Genomic DNA, 20,321 nt, shown 5'->3' with positions numbered 1-20,321 from the left:
AACTGAATTAATTTAGAATGTGCTGAATATGTTAAGTGAGGCATATTTGGGTTTGTGGTTAGGCAAGGATGTATAGATATGACAGCAACATTATATTATTTTTTTTTTAAGGTTGTATGACTTACTTTCTTAGGCTTCTGTTTTTCGTATTTCTGCGGAGTAGAATATGATGCATGTTAATATGAGGCATATAAAGCATAGTGCACTTAGGGACTCTATAAGGATTATTGATAAGCTCACTGAACAATAAACAGCATCTTACTGTCCAGAGAGTATTCTATTTATATAAAACTCAGTAATAAACTATTGAAGAACGTCTTCTTGATTGGATCAAAGAACACCATTTTAATGGAAATATGAACATTTTAGCATAATGAAATCATAATAAAATATTTTTAAACTATTCTTTAACTTCTGCTGTTGTTTCTTAGGTTCTAATATCTTTACATTAACACAGGGCAAACAGACGGAAAACCCACTGTACTTCAGGATACATACCACAAACCTAAGCCAATCTGCAACCTTTTTTATCGCTTCGTCATTCTTGCGGCACGAGAACAGTCCGTTGTCCTCACTGAACAGACAGTCAACAACGAAGGTCTTTTCTCTGGTCACAGTTCTGCTGCTGTCTGGTGTAATGAGCTCTCGATCAAATGTGTGATGGAGCACCACTAGTGCGATGTATTTGTCTGTAAACAGTTTTTGAAAGAAATGAATTAAGATATTATTTTCTTATTATATATATATATATATATATATATATATATATATATATATATATATATATATATATATATATATATATATAATTTAGACACATCATCAAAAATGATTAATGTTATTATAACAAACCTCCAAAGCTGTTAAGTTTTTGCAGTGCAGCCTCGATATCAGTTCCAGCTCGTGAAACAATGGGGACATAATATAGAACTGCTTTACACTCCTCCATTGGAGTCATCTTCATAGATTTTCTTATTTTCTTAAGTTCTTTTGTGAACTGTTCACAAGGTGCTTGTACCTTTGGAGGAATGACTTCGCAGCATTTAACTGTTTTAGAGAAGCACAAAACAATAGATTAAATGAAGCAACACATTTATGTGTTTATTTGTACTCTGTTGTTTGACTCTGGTTCTAAAATTTATTTTATTTAAAATGGCACTTATCAGGAGAAAAATGTAAAAACTCTGAAACATAAGTGAAAACAATAGAGTTTATTAGATTCAATTATCATTATAAAAGAGAAGGAGCTTTTGTTCTCAATCACCATGTTATAGTTAAGTGCAGTAACATGGTGTGTTTGTGCTTAGAATATTTGGTGATTTTAGATGTTGTTAACAAAATCTTGGAAAATATACCTTTAATCAAAATTTGACAGTGATTTAGAATATTGGTTTAGGAAGAAAGTCTCATTCTAATATTGGCATTTATGATAAAATGGCAAATATATACAACATTTGTCAAATCCAGATCGACATACATTTGTTCTCTTTACTGCGTTTCAGTGCAAAAAAATGATAGTCGTACCTTTTTTCTTTAGCTGTGAATGAGACCAGAAAGAAATAATAGCATGAGAAATAGACGTCAAGAAAGTCATTCAAATCCGATTATTTTCGACTAAAGTAGAGTGAAAAGGTTAGCTTACCTTCTTATTAAAAGCCATAGTAGTGGTCCTTTTCGCAAGCTAAACAATCGTAAGTCGTTTATTTAGACATAACGATATACAAGATGCTTTCACTTTGACAATTAAGCCACGCCTTTCTGTAACATCCGGGAATAACACCTATAACCTGCCGTTTATTTATCGAATGTTACATCGAATTACATGCTAATAGACAGACAGACAAATAGACAGACAGATAGACAGACAGATAGATAGATAGATAGATAGATAGATAGATAGATAGATAGATAGATAGATAGATAGATAGATAGATAGATGATAGATAGATAGATAGATAGATAGATAGATAGATAGATAGATAGATAGATAGATAGATAGATAGATAGATAGATAGATAGATAGATGTAAAATTGAAGCCACGAATCTTGGGATATTCAAAACAGTTGCTATAAATATAAATAAAAAAATAAATATATAAATTGTATAATTGTATAAATGATAATTATATTTTTAGATATAAATAAAAATAAAAGTGAAAAATAAAAGTAAGCAGGAACTGGATGAGCTGCATAAAATGGATAGATGTATGAAATAATTTATGCTGAATGTGTCGTTGAATGAAAACAGACATAAATATCTCAAACTTGTATTCAAACCGTTGTTTTTCTGGAAATGATTTTTTTTACACCGGCCAAAAATAGTTGCAAATGTCTGCAGTAATTCATAACTGAGGTCTACGGCAGTTTTTAATCTAAGACAGTTTAGCCTGCACTAGCATTGTTAGCCTGTTAGCATGATTTTAATCGTTGTTATGGCGATACGGAGAAAACCAAAATCTACAATTTTCTTTTGTTTTTGTTGTTGATGTTGCTAAACTTTAGTTTTATGACAGTTTATGACATTTTAGTTTTATGACATAAAAATTTGTTTATTGAAAGAATAACTGTCGCGCGACTGGCGCCAGAGTAAACTTTGATGTGAATGCACGAGCTCTGTGAGTGAAGCTGAGGGGAAAAGTAAAATGGACTAATAGTAAATTTTCCCTTGCTGTTTTTTTTTTTTTTTTACTTTTGCTACAAAAGCTGGTCTCGTCCATATTTGGTTACGGTAGGGACATAAGGACATTTCTCTGGTAAAGGATTCTTATTGTTGTATTTTTTTCTGTCTCTCTGCTAAAAATGTCTTGTTAGCAATGTTAGCATGTCTGTTTTAGTATGAATGGATTTCTGATGTATTCTTTAATGATGTGGTTGTCTAAAAGCAGGTGCAGTACTCGTTTTGTACACCAGATGGAACCCTAACACTGTCTATAGCCTCACTGCATTGGAGAAATGTGTGGTTGGCATCATGTGGTATTAGCTTTTTTTTTAAATTATTATTATTGTTATATTATTTATATATAATATATAAATATGAAATATATATTGTTTATATATTTAATGAAATTTAATTGTGATTTGACTGAAAACAGACAATGCAGCCTGACATGCCTGGCTTTAGCTTTTCTCCACTTACCACCTATGCAATTGTGGGCCACCATATTTTTGGAATGTCAGATCTGTGTCACTGAGGTTATTTGGTGGAAGTTGCATTCCATGCATGTCATCCACACTCATTAGTGTGCTGTGCTGTGCAGGAAAAACTGCTTGTTTTCTTCACCACTGGAAAATAGCAATTAGGGTTTGGCTGTTTGTTGCTAGCCAAACCACAAGGTGTCCTCAGGAGCCAATGTCAGGTAAGGAGAGACTCTGAAGTGTGTGTGTGTGTGTGTGTGTGTGTGTGTGTGTGTGTGTGTGTGTGTGTGTGTGTGTGTGTGTGTGTGTGTGTGTGTTCTGTTTAAGGACTACCGTATGGGATATACACACAGAAAAACACACTTTCATGTAGCCTGGCAGGTGACTTATCTCTAGACATCAGTCTGGAAGGAGTTTCTGTCTAGACACACACACACACACACACACACACACACACACACACACACACACACACACACACACACACACACACACACACACACACACACACACATTTTCTCACTATCATTGGGAGAAACTACTACTGACATTATTGTTAATGCAATGCTTCACCAAAATCTATCTTTTTTTTAAAAAAAATAATAATATAAAAAAAAAAAAAAACATTTTTCCATATTTGGACCAGCTAAAAAGTCACCACACGGTATAAAAAAACAAACCTTTGTATAAAGCCACAGCAAGACTTGGGGTAAAAAAGACCCATGACACATTTCCATTTTTCTTTTCCTTTTTTTTTTCATAAAACAAAAAGACATTGTTTACATCACAGGCAATAATCATGAAGGAATTTCTGAACTGAACAGAAATTTCTATCATAGCCGTGCCATATAATCCCCATACCCACCCCAATCCTGACTGATTCCCCTTATACATACAAGTACACACCCCAAGCCCCGACTGATACTTTCTTTAGTCTTCTTTATACATCATTGTCATTGGATTCTTCATTTGTACCAGATATACATGAATAGGATTAATCTCAATAAACAGAACCCTGATTGTACATATCAAACCCTTTATTCCCAACAAATGGCAGGTGCTTTGAGAAAGCCATGGCTTTCATTCTTTTACTTTTAATTTTCATTATTATTATTATTATCATTATTATTATTATTATTATTATCATCAAGTCCTTTTTTTCTGGAGTATACATCGGCCTTGGTCATATTTCTACATCACACTCATCCAGGTTTTTTGCTTCACAGACCAAAGGCTTCACAGACTAAAGGATCTTCAGATCCAAACAAAATCTCAGCTGTTCTAGAGTGCAGACTTGGCCAGAATTTGGAAAAATGTTCTAAAATACAGAACTGAATTCCAACTGTTCTAGGATGCAAAGCTTTTTTTTTTTTTTTTTCTTTTTCTTTTTTTCTTTTTTTTTTAATACAGCTGCCATGGTTTGTGTAAGAGCTAATACAGACAATAAGGCAATAAAAGAGAGATTAAACAAATCAGACAGTGGTCACGCACACATCAGCGCAGGAGCTAAGAGAACAAGAAAGACAGACGTGGTCTCACACAACCACACACACAACATCACATACACACTCGTTGAGATGCTCTGTTTGTTTCACCAGCCAGATCTTGTGATGGATTTAAGCAGGCTTATGTATAGGGGGGAAAAAACTCTTAAACGGGTCAAAGGAGGTCTTTAAGACATGACCCCATGTGTACATGTAGCAGCACCACCTGGCCCAGTTGCTAATCTGCGGTAGAAGGAAGAAGGTACTTTACATTTCAGAGATGTTAAGTAAACTGCACGACACAGAGGGTCTTTCTTGTATAAAATGTATAACCATTTAAATGTCATTAATATTTGGCATTTGTAATCAACATAACCTTGTATCAGACTCATTACAGTACATATATTTATTTGGCAAACTATTACGTATAATCCAAGAATTGAGGTTTTTTTTTTGTTTGTTTGTTTTTTTTTTGTTTGTTTTTTTTTTAGTTAAAGAGTTCCCTTGGGCTCCTTACAGAAAAATCACACAAACTCAGATAAGCATGTGAACAATATGTGATCACATGATCACACAAAAAATTATACATGGGAGAAAATGGTGTCTGAAAATTTAAACCATTTCTCAGAATTGGAAGAATTCTTGAGAATAAATGAATCATATTAAAAACAAATGAAGTTTAAGTGAAAAATCACAAATCGCATGTAAACATTTTAAAAATGTGAATTATTTGATCAATCTCTTCACAATCAATTCATGTGATTTTTCTGTAAGGGTCAATTACGGGATCCAAACTCACAACCTTGAAGGTGAAACCTCGTGTAGCTCCACCTGTAACACTTTATGAATGATGCAAGTTTTTTTTTTTTCCCACTTGGATTAAATTGATCATGTACTGCCAGAAATTCTATAAAAAACATTAAAGCAGAGATGTTTGGCTTGTTTGATGCAGGAATACTACATAGAATCTTGGCACTGACATCACAGCTAGCATTTCATCGAAACTGAAACAGATTAGAAAAGTCTAAAGGCAGTCGAAATTTAGTAGGTCGAAAGACGAGCTTCCCTTGTCTAAATATCTAAAATCGAAAAGAAAAAGAAAAAAAAAAGAATCGTTAAGAAAATTTTGTGACAATGATAGAAAAGATTTTCCAGGAAAAGTGGAGCTAGTGGTGTTTTAGAGAGGCACCGCTATCTCTATATCGTAAAAAGACCCTGTTCACATTTAAAGCCCTCACCCCCTCTGGCGGAAACCCTCACCCTCGCCTTGTAGATTTAACATCACAACACGTTTAGTGTAGCCGAAAGAACAGAAATGTGCAGTGGATCAGAGTGCGTAAAAACAGTTGTGTATAAAATAGTGTATGGGAGAATACGTGTAAGACCACAGTCCTGCTGTTGCATACTGTTGAGTGTACAAAATGCTGTATTCAGACGTCTGTTTGTAGCTGATGGGAGTGTTAAGTTTTTTTTTGTTTTTTTTTGTATAATTCTCTCTGCTGTAGCTTGTGTTTGTCAGACTGGTGTTATCTTAAAGGTAAACTCCACCCTGAATGACTTGCATATTTTTCTTTATAATAAATATAGTGATCTTCAACGGCATTCCATATTTATTTTCTAATAATATAAGCCGATATTTATTTAATTGTCATATTAGTCCATTTCCGTTAAGTTTCCCAACAATGGTATTCGTCTAGTGGTGTAGCGGGCTTTAGCTCTCGTTTCATCTTTATATACTAAAATGACCACCAAAGCCATAATGATCGTCGTTCCACAAGACCGCCCTGTAGTGGAGGATTTGTCTTATTTAGCTGCATTGCATCCTAGGACTCTGAGTCCGATATTCGCAGCAACATCTCCACGGATGCCATGCTGGATTTCTCATTAATTACAAATGTACTGAATTGTGTTTCAGAGTGGAGTTTTTCCTTCAACGGTCACTGAATTGAGGAGGCACTTGAATGTGTCATTTGAGAACTGCATGTAGATGCTCGCAAGTGTATCTGCATGTGAGGTGTAAAAGTGATAAAATCTAAGCTGTCGCGGTTTAATATAACGTAATTACCCTGGCTATAAAACTATGAATAAATATAAATGGAGACTGCAATTGCACACACACACACACACACACACACACACACACACTCACACACACAAATCTCTTTTTCAGTCACTCAGGGTATCTGAGCTGGTCAGCTGATGCCTCCATGCTCAGAGGAGCAGAAGAGCAACTATTGAGAATAAAGGTATGTGTGTTCACCAGTGCTTATGAATAATACTGCAGTTTGTGACAGCTTGAGGTCTTGGTTCTTGGTTGTGTGTGTGTGTGTGTGTGTGTGTGTGTGTGTGTGTGTGTGTGTGTGTGTGTGTGTGTGTGTGTGTGTGTGGAATATGTGTTAACGTCAGTGTGTGTTCATGTATGGTTCACCATTGTTGAGTTGAGTATAGAGGCACAGCATGGCACAGCATAGATGATGCAAATGCACACACACACACACACACACACACACCTGACAAACACAGTAAGGCAATCAGATAATACAAACAATATCGGAACTATATCTCACTCTCTTGCTCGTTTGATCTGACTCTCCTCTATTTCTTTTTTCTATACTCTCTCTCTCTCTCTCTCTCTCTCTCTCTCTCTCTCTCTATTTCAGGAAAAGGAAACACAGACTGACAGACGATAAACAGAAAGCTCTTTCCTCTCACAGAGAACATTAGGACCTGTGAAAAAATGGCTACAATCAAAAATGAGGCACTTTTTTTTCTCTTCTTTTTTTTTTAAAAAAAAGGTCTTATATACTTCTTTCAGTAGTAGTATGTAGAGTAGACTATATATTCTCATCTATCGTTAGACTACGTAGCATCTGTATTACAATTATTTTTAAAATTTCATAATGAAGGGGGGAAAAAAAGAAGGAATAGCATTGGCTCCTGGTTGGCAGTCAGAGTCGCTTTAATCCTTCCCGATTGGATGAAGGACGTGTCCATCTTAGCGTTCATGGTTGGGTATGACCAATAGTCTTTTGGCAAATTTTGTTCCGATTGTAACCGATGGAAACAAAATCTTACAGGGTGAGCGTCCACACCTTCAGGACTCGCACACACTGAGATGCAAACAACACACCCACACGTTCGCTCTCTGTCACACACACATGCACACACACGCACACACGCGCACACACACACACACACACACTGTTCCTCTTCAGCAAGCAGGACGATCAGCACTCTGAGAAAGAGAAAGAAAGAAAAAACAGAATAAGAATTATTGCATCAGGCAGCGAGCGCAGAAAACAACAACAGCTGCCAGTTAACCTGCATCCATCACCTAAACAAATCCACAACATCCTCTTGCTGCTCCTGCGGCTTGGTGCAGCGGTGCGTATTATGTAGTCAGGGTGTAATACAGCGACATGCTCTATCTGCATTAGGATTTAAAGTTTTTAAAGTAAGTTTTTTTTAAGAAATTGTATATTAAAATATTATACACATTTAGTCTTTAATTAGTTCCTTTTGAACCTGGAAGGAAAAGGACAGAAAATAACAGTACCTCTTTTATTCATCTGTATTTTTATCCGTTTAAACCAGACAGAGATCCACTTACATCCCTATTATTTAACTCCCTATTCAATGTATAGTTGCATAGTTCATAAGAACTGTCCATTATACAAGTCCATATAAATAAAGAGGAACTTCGAGAAATTTTCTAGAATTTAATCACCTTCTGACCAATCAGATTTGAGATTTTAATGATGACTGGCATTCATTCATTCATTTTCTACCGCTTATCCGAACTTCTCGGGTCACGGGGAGCCTGTGCCTATCTCAGGCGTCATCAGGGCATCAAGGCAGGATACACCCTGGACGGAGTGCCAACCCAACACAGGGCACACACACACTCTCTCGATGATTGCCATAATAATGAAAATAATGCTAATGTCACGGTCAGTATTATCCATTGACACATCTTTGTTAATAGGAAAGTGCGTTTTCGTGTTCAAAGGCACACGGTTCCACCATATTTTCTTAAAACGCTGCCAGATAGACATCATCAGGCACATAGTATGAATGTCTAGTGTAGCTCTGTGACCAGGACAGAGAAAAAAATGCTCCTTTCCATCCACATTACTTGGAAAGCAATGCAGTTTATTCTTACTTTATCTCATGATTTACCAGTGACAGGGTCAACACAGAGACTTCGGAGCCCTAAAGCAAAAGTTTGTTGTGTAATTCAGTGTCTTTCTCAAATAGAAGTATGTTTTTGGTGATGTGCTGCATGTCCAGCGTCAGATACACGTCAGAGACTAGACATTGCACAAGAACAGACACACAGACACAAAAGTAATCACGCATATTCATCTCGGTTTTCACAATAACGACCCACGCTTCCACACCTACACGCAGCCCACGCACACACACACACACACACACACACACACACACACACACACACACCTGGGTAATAACAGTAGACAGCTATGACACGATTCTTAATAATGTCAACAAACAGGGGGAGAAGTGACGGTTCAGTGTTTGAGCAGTTCATTAACTTCCCTTGGTGCTATCTATCCTCTCACTTTCTCTGTCTTTCGCCTGTGTCTTCCTCGGTCTGGTCGCCTCTACACACACATAGGCGTTTATTGAACAGCTCCCCTAGGACCTCGACAGGCCTGTCTGGCACTCAGCGATTTTCTCTACTCACACTCACACTCTCTCTCTCTCTCTCTCTCGCTTTCTCTCTCTATCACTGTTTGTTTCCCTTCCTCAGATCTCTTTCTCAGTTTGTCTCTCTCCATTTTCTTCTCAGTCTCTGTCACACCGTCTTATTTTCTTTTTCAGTAGAATATATAGCTGTGTGTAACTGGACAAGTCTACACACAAAAAGACATGTTTGGCAACACACCAGCGACCAGATGAGGTCACAGTCGGAAACGCGGGGAAAAATACACGCAAGCCGGACATATCACAGATACTTATACTGCAGCACTGATGAATTCTACCAAATATATTTTCTTTATCAGCAGCTAATAATAATAAATATATATTATGAATGTGTTACTAATAAGTATCACTTTGGGGCATGCTAGGAGAATAATTCTGTTTGGAGTAGTAAAGGTAAATCTGCCTCTATGGATTTTCACAACAAAACTCACGTCTTAGAACGTTACATCCATAAACAGCAAACATTCTTCATTGAGACACACACACACACACACACACACACACACACACACACACACACACACACACACACACACTTTCAGGCACAGCATCTAATCTGACTAAGCTCCATTGAGATAAGTTGAAAAACATCCCACTTCATGCCTCCCCCTCTTTCCTGCTCCTGAAGCTCTTGCTCTCTCTACCTACATGACAGGAAGTGATCACAAAAGAAAGGATGAATCAACTTCAGTTTTCTAGTGGCTTTTCACATCTCTCTGTCTCCTTGTCGGGCTTTTCCATTTCTCCATCTCTACTTGTTCGGTTTAAGTGCCCCTGACTCGCTATTTACACTTCCAATAACAAAGTGAGAGACAGAGAGAAAAGAAGAGAGTGCGGCAGAAAAAGGAAGAAACAGAATTTAAATACGGATAAATGTGTGCGATGATGATAAATGTGTGGAAAAGGGGTGTGTTTGATATAAGATCTAAACGAGGACAGGACAAATTGTTGCTTCTGAAACTGAGAATATGCAATATGGAAGCTCATGTCCATCAAAAGAGCTCTTGGTGTAGCTCTGTGATCAAGTTCCCTTAGTTGCTGAGTCTAAAGCAACGCCTGGGAGGTTTTGCCAGCACCGAAAAAACACAAGTCTTGATCAGACTTTGTCAGCTGGCATTCTTTGCTAACACACAATAAACTTTCTGAATGGCATCTGAAAGTGATGTTCAACCTGTGGCCTATGCTCTCACACAGTGATGGAATGCCTATACCATGGTGCATTGATTTCTATTTAAATAGATTCTATTTATCTTTAAAGGATAACACAAATCACTTCAGGAGTAGGTCGGCTTGCAAGGATTCCTTCGTATGTGGACATGATATTACATAAGTAAACACAGTGGTGCCTCGATGCCCGATGACGCCTGAGATAGGCACAGGCTCACCGTGATCCGGGAAGTTCGGCTAAGCGGTAGAAAATGAATGAATGAACACAGGGGCGGTTCTAGAGGCGGGGCCACACAGGCCCCGGTCCCTGCTGAAATCTGATTGGCCCCTGATTAGCCCCTGTTCCATCAATCGTCAACAAGAAGAGCAACCAGAGAATTTTTCACAACGATCACAGATGCAATTTCACCCCCGAACAATTGGCGGCACTCGAGCATTTGAAAAAGTAATGACTGCCGAAATGTATTTGCACCTTACTGAATCAATTATTTTGTGTGCTTGAATGTACCCTGTACTTGTGTACTTGGCCCCTGAATGTAACATGTGGCCCCTGTTACAGAAAAATCCTAGAATCACCACTGAGTAATCAACAAGATGTCCGTATACCACCCTTGGTAAAAAAAAAAAAAAAACACAACAATTGACCTGAAGCCTTTTTAGGTATGTGAGATTCTAGTTCCTTTCACATCAGAGCTCACATTCTGAGCAACAGTGCTCAGAGTGTTGTGCACCGAAGGTCATTGTCAGGACTGAGCCTGACACTACTGGCACGAAGATAAAGACAGAAAATATAGATATTGTTACAAAGCATAGTTGGAATATGTCTGACACAATCTGGACTTAGGATATTCTACCAGCCTAAACAGTGCTGAAATGCAACATACCGTCTACATACCGTAGTAATGTGGATTTGGTCATTTGTACACTTTTTGATGGTGCCAGCTAGTTAATTTAGCATTTATACTGTAGAAGTCTCCATTGTAAGCACTTTGCAACAATCAGTAGTAAATTAATAATTGAACAAGTAAATCACTGCACATGGGCCTCCTGCCGCAACCTCCCACATGTTACATTGGGATCAATCGATCTGCATCGAACAGAGCGTGACATTTAACTCCAAGCTGTTCCAAGCAATCGTCTAATGGTAAGCCATGAAACATAATAACGGTGGGCCGCTGATGTTAGCTTGGACAGTTTTCAATACATTTAGAACGATATTTCCCTTCCGCACATTACAGATTAGCGCTTCCGCATTAAACCGTTTCTTTTTATTGATACTAATACATCAATATCAGTGATGTTTATGAGGTACATTGGTTGTAGCCAGAAAAGGTCCTTGAGTACCAATGTTATTGCCAAGCTGTTTGCTGTTCCACAGGAAACATTCCATTTTATCAGTATTAGTCCTTGGCTTGCAGATAGACCAGAAAAATGTCCTTCTATTGTGGCTAAATATTCACAAAAAAAGTGACTAAACTAAGAACAAGTGACCCAGAAGAAAATATGGTATTCCAGATCATGGAATCTACTCTGTACAAAAGAGAAGCAAGGGTAAAAATATCACCTATAAATTAAACACATATGATCAATGGGAATTGAGTAGCTTTTTTTTTTTTTTTTTTTTTTGGTTAAAGTTATTTTTTCATAGTCTCTGACTATGAGATTCCTGAGATACCTTAACAGTATACCCTGAGATTCATACACTACTATTCTACAAATATGTTTTTTAAAAAGACATTTTTAAAAAATCCATCTCTTAATCTATCACACATAGGGTATGCAAAATAAAACTCATTAGTGATCCTGTGTAAGGGACAGCAGTGTGTTCGGACCACCGACGGCCTGGCTTGATTATGGCTTCTCTGACCCAAAGCAAGCTGGCTGTCTAGACAGCTCTGGAGTGAGCCAGCCTCCCACTCATCAACTCTTGTCTTCTGTTTTCTCACAGAATTACTCACGAACAATCGTGATTTCAGATCAAAACAAACATGGCAAAGAGTGTTTCTGGTTTCAGATTGCAAACACACCAGGATGTCGAGTCTTAAATATTAAACAAGCTTAATATTTTAATATGGGGCACCCTTGACTTGGTTATCCTCCCAGATTACATCCTATATCATAGGGTAATCTGGGAAGATAATCGTTTAAGACCAGCATGAAATTGGGACACCTTTTGACCCAGTAATTACTAGGTCTATTCCACTCATGCACATGCCTACCTTTGCCATCCTACCCGTGCCTCTTCTCTTCTCCTTCTTCTCTTCTCAGCTCACATCACCTAACCTCATCTCACCTCAGCACTGGGATACATTGCACTTCTGCGATGCCTCGTTCACAGTGACACCTCACACTTTGCACTTGCTGACAGCCTCCCAACAGGCTTTTTCCTTCTCTAGACTTCATGCCCCTGCTTGTTCTCCTGCATCCAGACCGGTTACCTCCTCGTCGTTTCCATGAAAACTCATACAAAATATGTGTATTTTGTTCTCTTAGTATTGTCTTTGAATACATACATTTCTACTTCTCATAATACCAGATATCACATTTATACATTCATTTTATCTTTTACTGCTTTTTACAGATAACACAACATACCCAAATTTCCTACAGGGACCACAGTCTTTTTTTTTTGTGAAGATGTGGATGTGCTAGATAGTACATGACTATTTCTAATGTACTTCAGGCAAATATGTGTAAACATTCTGTGACTGTTATATACGACGCTCTAACATTAAAATTTCCATCTTGGTCTTCAGGACATAAGATGTTGCCATTTTTTGATAACAAGCTACATTTCCATTTTAGTTTCAAGTGAAATTACTGTTAAATCAAAAATGTAATTATTGGCAAATTGCTGTAGTTTAAGAACAGAATAAAACACTTATTAAATTCTGTTCTAATAAAAAAAAGGAAACTAATCAGATGAGAAGCAGGACCGAATTGCTTAATGGTTCTTATGGCCTGCCCAACCAACTGTTATTACTGTGTGCACACCTGTCTAAATGCCATGGGTTCAATTCAAGTGGACTAAATACTGCATATGTAATACCACTCTAAGTGAGCAAGAGAGAGAGAGAGAGAGAGAGAGAGAGAGAGAGAGAGAGAGAGAGAGAGAGAGAGAGAGAGAGAGAGAGAGACTAAAAACACTAAGCAATAATCAGGGCCATTTTCAGCAAGGGTGAGCCTAAATGGCCATAATTATCCACAATCACTATGTACATTAAATATATGCATTCAGCTATATGGCTGCACACTGGAATCCCATAGCAGCACCTAAAATATCTGGCCTAGACTCATAGTCTGCACAACTGTGGCTGTGTATGCCTTCTCACAAAGAATATAAACCCACAAATACATTTACACTTTCTTAAATATCTCTAATCACAGACCATATGTTAAATAACACACTATACTAAAGAAACCCTTAAAGACACACGCCCATGCTAACTACTCTCACCCAGCAGTTCCTCATAACGTTTAACACTCTTATCGGAGTCTGTCTACACACACACAAACACACACACACACCTACACACACACAATTTGGTTAGTGCTACTATATAGGAATCCTCAGGTTTTCACACTTCTATGTCTGCAGATATGCAGATATATGGGGCCTAAACTGTACGAAACAGGTCTGAAAGATGCACTATTTGATTGGTAAACAATGCTATAATTAAAATATCAAGGCCTACGTTTGCTAGTTCCATAAACAAATAAGATTTTATTCACTGAAGCATATATGTCAATAACACAAGTTGCTCATTAGCATATAATATAAAATTAGAATTAATATACTACATATTAAAATATATTTTAAAGTAATTATGTATAACAAGTTTCGTATGTAAGATAATGTATACTTTAACAAAAAAATAAAAGCTGATGGATATAACTCTACAACAACATATATTTCAAGAGTACATGACATTTGCTCTGTGTACAAATTAACTATACAAAATATCAGTATGAAGCTATTTCTTTGGGCAATCACAACTCATGCATCAATCTGGGTCACTGTCTGGGAATTCTTTTATCACTGTAAATCATTCCACTGGCATGACTTTGACAGTGTAAATTTATAATCAATTACAAACCTTTGCTGTCTTTCCTGGTATTTTGGTGAACTCTTAGTTCCTCTGACTTGAAAAAGTCAATGCTGGCATACGTGTTGATGCTGGAGTTGCTGTTGCCCCCAGCTACTGTTCCACCTAATCCCATTGTTAACCCTTCTCCCAGAACGGTGAAGTGTGGCCCAGAAGGTCCATCGAGGCTCAACTGTACATTGTCCTTTCCAGCCAAGTCAAGGTCAATGTAGTTTAGACCTTGTTCCAGTGGCAATGATGAAGCCTGGGCTGTAGATAGAGCTGCCAGCCCAGGACCTGTGCACTGTGCAGCAGATGGCTGCCCAGTAGCCCAAAGTGTACTCTCTAGCCCATGGCATCGAGGTATAGTGGCCTGTGGAGCTTCTCCGAAAATAGAGGAGGAGGAAGAAGGTGAAAGAGAGAGTTCTGGAGGTGTCTTGAAGGTGTCTGAATGGTGCCTCCGTCTTGCTGATGATTCTGCTCTGACTAGTCTGGCACCTTGGTCTAAGTTGGGGAATGCTTTGGGTGAGTGGAAATTCATGCTTTGATCCTGCTCAACAGAGGAGGGCTCAGCAGTTTGCCCAGGTTTAGGACCATGTAAAGGGTTTTCTACTATAGCCAATCCAAATGCCATTTCTGTGTAGTCTGCAAAAGGGGTACCTGTCATGTCTCCAGAAGGCAAGGTGGACAAAACATTCTTTCTATGTCCCTTTTCAGCTTCTTGTGCCACTTGAGGAGCCCTTGCAATATTCTCTCTTGCTTTTGGAGCTATTGCTGCATTTGGATTAAAAGAAGAGAGTGATGTGCAGGACAGAGGAGATGAAGAATGGCCCAAATCCATGTTAACATACTCTGAGGACACAGAGATTGTAGTGGTGAGGGGTGCTGAGAAACTGCGGGGCAGATTGGTGCCACCAACTTGGCATGAAGATGGTTGGTATAAAGCTCTTGAATGCCCTTGTACCACAGTGCTCCCCTGATCTACACCTGTTACCCCTTTTTTGCACATTGTCTGCTCACCCTGATAAACAATGCTAACATAATCACCAGAGCTTTGGGGTACCAATGGCTGTATAGTCTCTTTAACTCTAGGTAGGGTGTTGGCTTTGGACATGTCCACACAGAGACTAAAGGGCCTGCCTTTTCGTTGCTGTGGATGACCCTGTTTCTGGACACCTGCTCCTCGTCTCTGCTGGTGAAAATGGTGGGCTGAATCTTTGGGGTGAACACCCCCTACCCTGTGTCCTGTGCTTGACCTGGTGGCCTTCCCAATTCCACCTGAAGGCAGGGATAGAGGTTTGTCCTCCAAGCTCTCAGTGCTTGCTGAACTGGAAGAGAATGAGGAGGAGGACAGGGAAAGGTTACCACCTCCACTGGGGCCAGAAGAAGAGTCAGCTCTATTGGGATAACCACCACGTCCTGTCCTCCTTCCAGAAACACTTTCACCCCTAGAAATTGCCTCTGGTCTCCTTGCATCTCCCAGATTATCCTCAAAGCGAGTAGAGAGGGTGGTATGTTTATAAGACCTTGGGAGGGAAAAGTAGGAGTACACTGTTTTGGGCTGTAGTGGATGTTGTTCTGTGTGTGAAGGGGGTGTGCTGCAGGCTGATCTGGCACTAATGGGTGACATGTTCATGTAGTCACTACCTGCTCGACTTTCCATGCTGCTCCTGCTACCCCACAAACACCCACTCATGCCATGTAGATCTGGTGAACAGCTGCTATGGGGGGACATCATCATGTAGCCCTCAGCGACAGGAAGGCGGATGTTCTGTGGGGGTGAAACACTGCTGTGGGGGGTCATAGTCATGTATTCATCACCTCCCTTTGGTTCTGTTTCAGATACTGAAAGAGACAGACTTGCAGGGGCTGTAACACCTGGTAGCATAGACATGTAGCCGCTGTCAATCGATGTGTTCTCCAGACCTTCCTTTGTATTTACACCTTTATTTGCTGAGGTTTCCAACTGCCCACTTGGAGTTACTGAGCATCCTGAGCCTCGACGAGAGGTAAAGGATTCTCTGCTGGTGCTGCGAGACATCACTTCATAGTCTTCATCTTCTTCATCATCTTCTTCCCTGCAATGAGGCACTATGTGCTCCTGAGCAGTTGAAGGTGGAAGAGAAGTGCGCTTGCTAAGTAACCTACGCTCAGCTTCATGCTCTCTGCTAGAGGAGTGTCGAAGTATCCTGCGCCCATGTACTCTCTTGTGAGAGGTGTCTCTGTGCCCCACTAATACACAGCCAGTAGAACCATCTACTAAAGCAGTAGAGAGACCAGCAGCAAGAAGTGAGTGCTCACCAGGGCTAGATCCATACTCATCAGAGGAGCCATAGTCACTAGGAGAGCCTGACATGGACACTCTCTGTGGGATCCGAGCATAGGTACAGATAGGCACTGTACCTAATGGAGCGCCACTCAGTCCACACTCTGATCCATGGCCAGAGCTTGAGGAGAGACTAGGTGCTGGGGAAGGTGCTGGGTTCTTGGGGGTATATGGTGCCAAACTAAGTGTGATCTTGGCTGGGGTAGGTGCTCTAGTGGGTTTAGGCCGTAGGGTAGGGGTGGTGGAACAAGAGGAGCCATTGAGGCTTGGACTGGTGCTGAGAGCAGTCATTCTTCCACTGCAATCCTCTGTCCGTGCACCAATACTGGCTGTGCGTGACCTGGAGAATCCTTGCCGAGATGTTGGAGATGTGTTGGTGCTGTGTGGCACACCAGGAGTCTCTGTCCTAGCCCGTCTAGAGAAGCCTACCTGGGAAGGTGGTAAATTTGGATGGTGTCGTCGTGACGGCACACTTATAGGATTAGAGGCTGTGCCACCTCCACAGGAAGTCCCTACTGCCTGGGTTTTGCTCCGTTGACGGAATTCTTCACTCAAGGCTTTCATTGCCTCTAGAAGAGTCTCATGCATGTTCTGTGCAACTACAGAATCTTCCACTTGCATCCAAAACTCTCCAGGTCCGGTCATGGCTGAACGGCCTACTTCAATAAAGAAAAAGTTCTCTGAATGTCCACAGCGGCGCACATTCATCAGTTGGAGCACTACAGCTGGTGCATCTGAGTTGAGCTTGACAAAGTTGACCGTATTATCAGTAAGGCAGAGTCTGTAGATGCCAATCAGGTTCCTTGCTTGCCCTAGGCCTTTGGGCCATAACTTCACCTGCCATACTTCCTTAAAAGAAGGGCCAGGTGATAGCAGTCCACATTCTCCTCCACTGCCATAGTCATCTGGGGTCTTACCTAAAGTGACAACAGATACAAAACAACAACTGAAACAACATAATGGCATACAAATAGCATACTGAAATAAAACCTGAATTTTGGAAATACTATACATTTTGATCATGAAGTCTACAAAAATGATATAGTGTATGAAAAAAATTCTGAGCTCAGGTTTCTCTCTGTGATTTGTCTCTATGCACGTTCTCCATGCAACCATGTTATTTTCCTTTGGGTTCTCCATTTTCCTCCCACCTCACAAAAGATGCTGGTAGGCAGATTGGCTACTCTAAATTGCCACCTACAGTAGGTGTGAATGAGTTTGTGAGTGTGTGTATGCATGGTGTACTGTGATGGACTAGCATCCCAATTGGGGTGCATTCCTGCTTTGTTTTTTTTTTTTTGTTTTTGTTTTTAAAGAATAGGCTTTACAGTGACCCTGAAGATGATTAAGGGTTATTGAATTAATGAATTAACTGCAAAATGCTGAATATTTTGTCTGATAATTGAAAACAGGTCTGATATGAAATTAATAAATAAAATAATCAATACACACTAGTCATATTTACAATGTGTAAAATAAAAGAGAATATTAAAATTTTTCTTCCTTTTCAGTTAACCCTGGTTCATGTGTTATGAATTTGACTGTACTACAATTCAGTTGACACATTTGATACACTGGGAAAATAAAACTGGCTCGTACGGAGAAGGCTACGAGTCGGCAGTTTTATAACGGCGTTTACATACAAGCAGATAAAACGAGCTTTGTAATCGCAATTCAGTGGACAAGGACACGGCTTTTGCTGGAGAGCGAAACGCTTAATCACGTCCACCGAATCCGTTGCTCTCGTTCAACCCTGTGATCATGCAAAGATGGGGTGGAAGACCACGGCAGCCAAAACACGAGAGACGTGCGAAGGAAACCCCGTTTCCTAATGAAAACACGTCGCTGCTGCGGACGCCCTCCCCGACACGCGGTGCTGTGGCACGGAAATGTAGGTTACGCGCACCAAACGTGCTGAAAACCAAAAACAGACGACCGTGCGCGCTGCAGTAGCCTCCGCTGCACAATGCGACACCCTCTCACACACGCATTCACATGCGCGCACACACAGTGATTCCCGACTGCACCAAAACAGTGCACATGGGTAAATATCAAAAATACAATCTACACTCTAGACACCGCTGAAACCCAGAGCGTGCAGCTGCGCCTCGCTGCCATGCGTTTATTAACGGTGCATTATATGTCACAACTTCCAACAAAATACGATCAGGGTGTGGGAAAAGGGATTTGACATGATGCTTATGCAGGGGTGTGCATTAAGATAACTGATGGGCGTAACGATGGCGAATATGGTACAGAGATCATACGGGTGAATTTCTTTAGTTTTCGCTTACTTCTGCTTTGCAGGTCAAGTATGGCCTGATACCACTCGTTCTGCAGCTCCTCAGTGTCCGCGGCCACTGCGAAGCTCTCTCCGCGAGTGTGCAGCACTATCATGTGCTTGTTTTTGGAGTCGGCTCGCTTGTTGATGTTAAAGCACGAATCCAGGTCGACAACCTTCTTGGGCACCGGCGACTTGCTCCGGAATTTCTTTTCGCTCTCATAGTACTCGAGGCGGGCAGGGCCGTGGTCAGAAGGCGCGCGGAGCACGAAGAAACGCCGGTGCGCGGATTTCGGCTTGCGCAGGTAACCGCTCTTGCGGACGTCCTCATAGAATCGCGGCTCCGTGGCCGCTTGGTTCTCCATTGCTGTTTTTTTCCTGACTAAAAATCCCTACGCTGCACATTCGCTCATCGTTATGCTCGCTATGGTCCTCCTCCCCTCTCTCTCATCATGCCCTCGAAAAGAGAGAGCAGGTGTGTTTTCCTTCAAGTCTCGCTGGTGTCCTATGCACCCAAACACGTATCCAAACTAACGGGCGCGCACATGCGGCACGCGCGACGTCTGCACTGAAGGCCGTGCCGCGACAGAGCGCACCACAACTGTTTACTGTACGCAGTGTTGCCAGATTGGTTTTCTGGTTTCCATCCCATCTATCGCACAAAATTAGTCCACAATGCATAATGTGTACAATACATTTCTCTTCTGAAACAGTACAAATTCAAATAAGTGGATTGGGCACCATGCCAAAAAATAATAACTGAATTTATTACTTAATCCCAGAAATAATTATTAGGTTAACCAAAACATAATATAGCAGGTTTCCTCGGAACAAGCAATTTAACGGTCGGAATGCCAGAATAAAAAAAATGCAATAAAAATAACCAGCCTAATTTTTAAAATTAAATTAAATTGCTTCCATTTCGTTTATAAACGGTGGATTTTTACGAAACAGGCCAAATCTCTTGAACACACCCGAGCGCTTTCCATCACATCCCAATGAATGGGTGAAAATCTGGCAACCCCGTGTCTGTAGTAGCTTAATGATAACATGGGTTTCTCTGGTTTAATCTCCCTGTTTTTCCCTTTCTCCTCTTTGTGCCTTTCTCATATTTG

At 40.1% G+C, this 20,321-nt stretch overlaps 1 protein-coding gene and 1 long non-coding RNA gene across 2 annotated transcripts; one reads left to right on the top strand and one right to left on the bottom strand.

The window, feature by feature from the left end:
• The first annotated feature begins 2,883 nt into the window (after positions 1-2,883).
• LOC113641520 lies at positions 2,884-7,380 on the top strand. The gene is made up of 4 exons (XR_007139640.1): positions 2,884-2,973; positions 3,093-3,356; positions 6,790-6,865; positions 7,280-7,380. It is a non-coding gene; the product is annotated as an uncharacterized LOC113641520 (long non-coding RNA).
• Positions 4,510-19,852, bottom strand: si:ch211-284e13.4 (insulin receptor substrate 1-B). Its single transcript, XM_027144178.2, has 3 exons — positions 19,220-19,852; positions 14,612-17,842; positions 4,510-7,854 (listed from the first exon to the last, which is right to left on the bottom strand). The coding sequence occupies exons 1-3, from the start codon at positions 19,569-19,571 to the stop codon at positions 7,847-7,849; spliced, it is 3,591 nt and encodes a 1,196-aa protein (XP_026999979.2). The 5' UTR covers positions 19,572-19,852; the 3' UTR covers positions 4,510-7,846.
• Positions 19,853-20,321: the final 469 nt, after the last annotated feature.

Source organism: Tachysurus fulvidraco, chromosome 26, assembly GCF_022655615.1.
Source record: "Tachysurus fulvidraco isolate hzauxx_2018 chromosome 26, HZAU_PFXX_2.0, whole genome shotgun sequence".
NCBI lineage: Eukaryota > Metazoa > Chordata > Actinopteri > Siluriformes > Bagridae > Tachysurus > Tachysurus fulvidraco.
The sequence above is the reverse complement of the archived record's forward strand: the minus strand, read 5'-3'. Positions and strand labels throughout refer to the sequence as shown.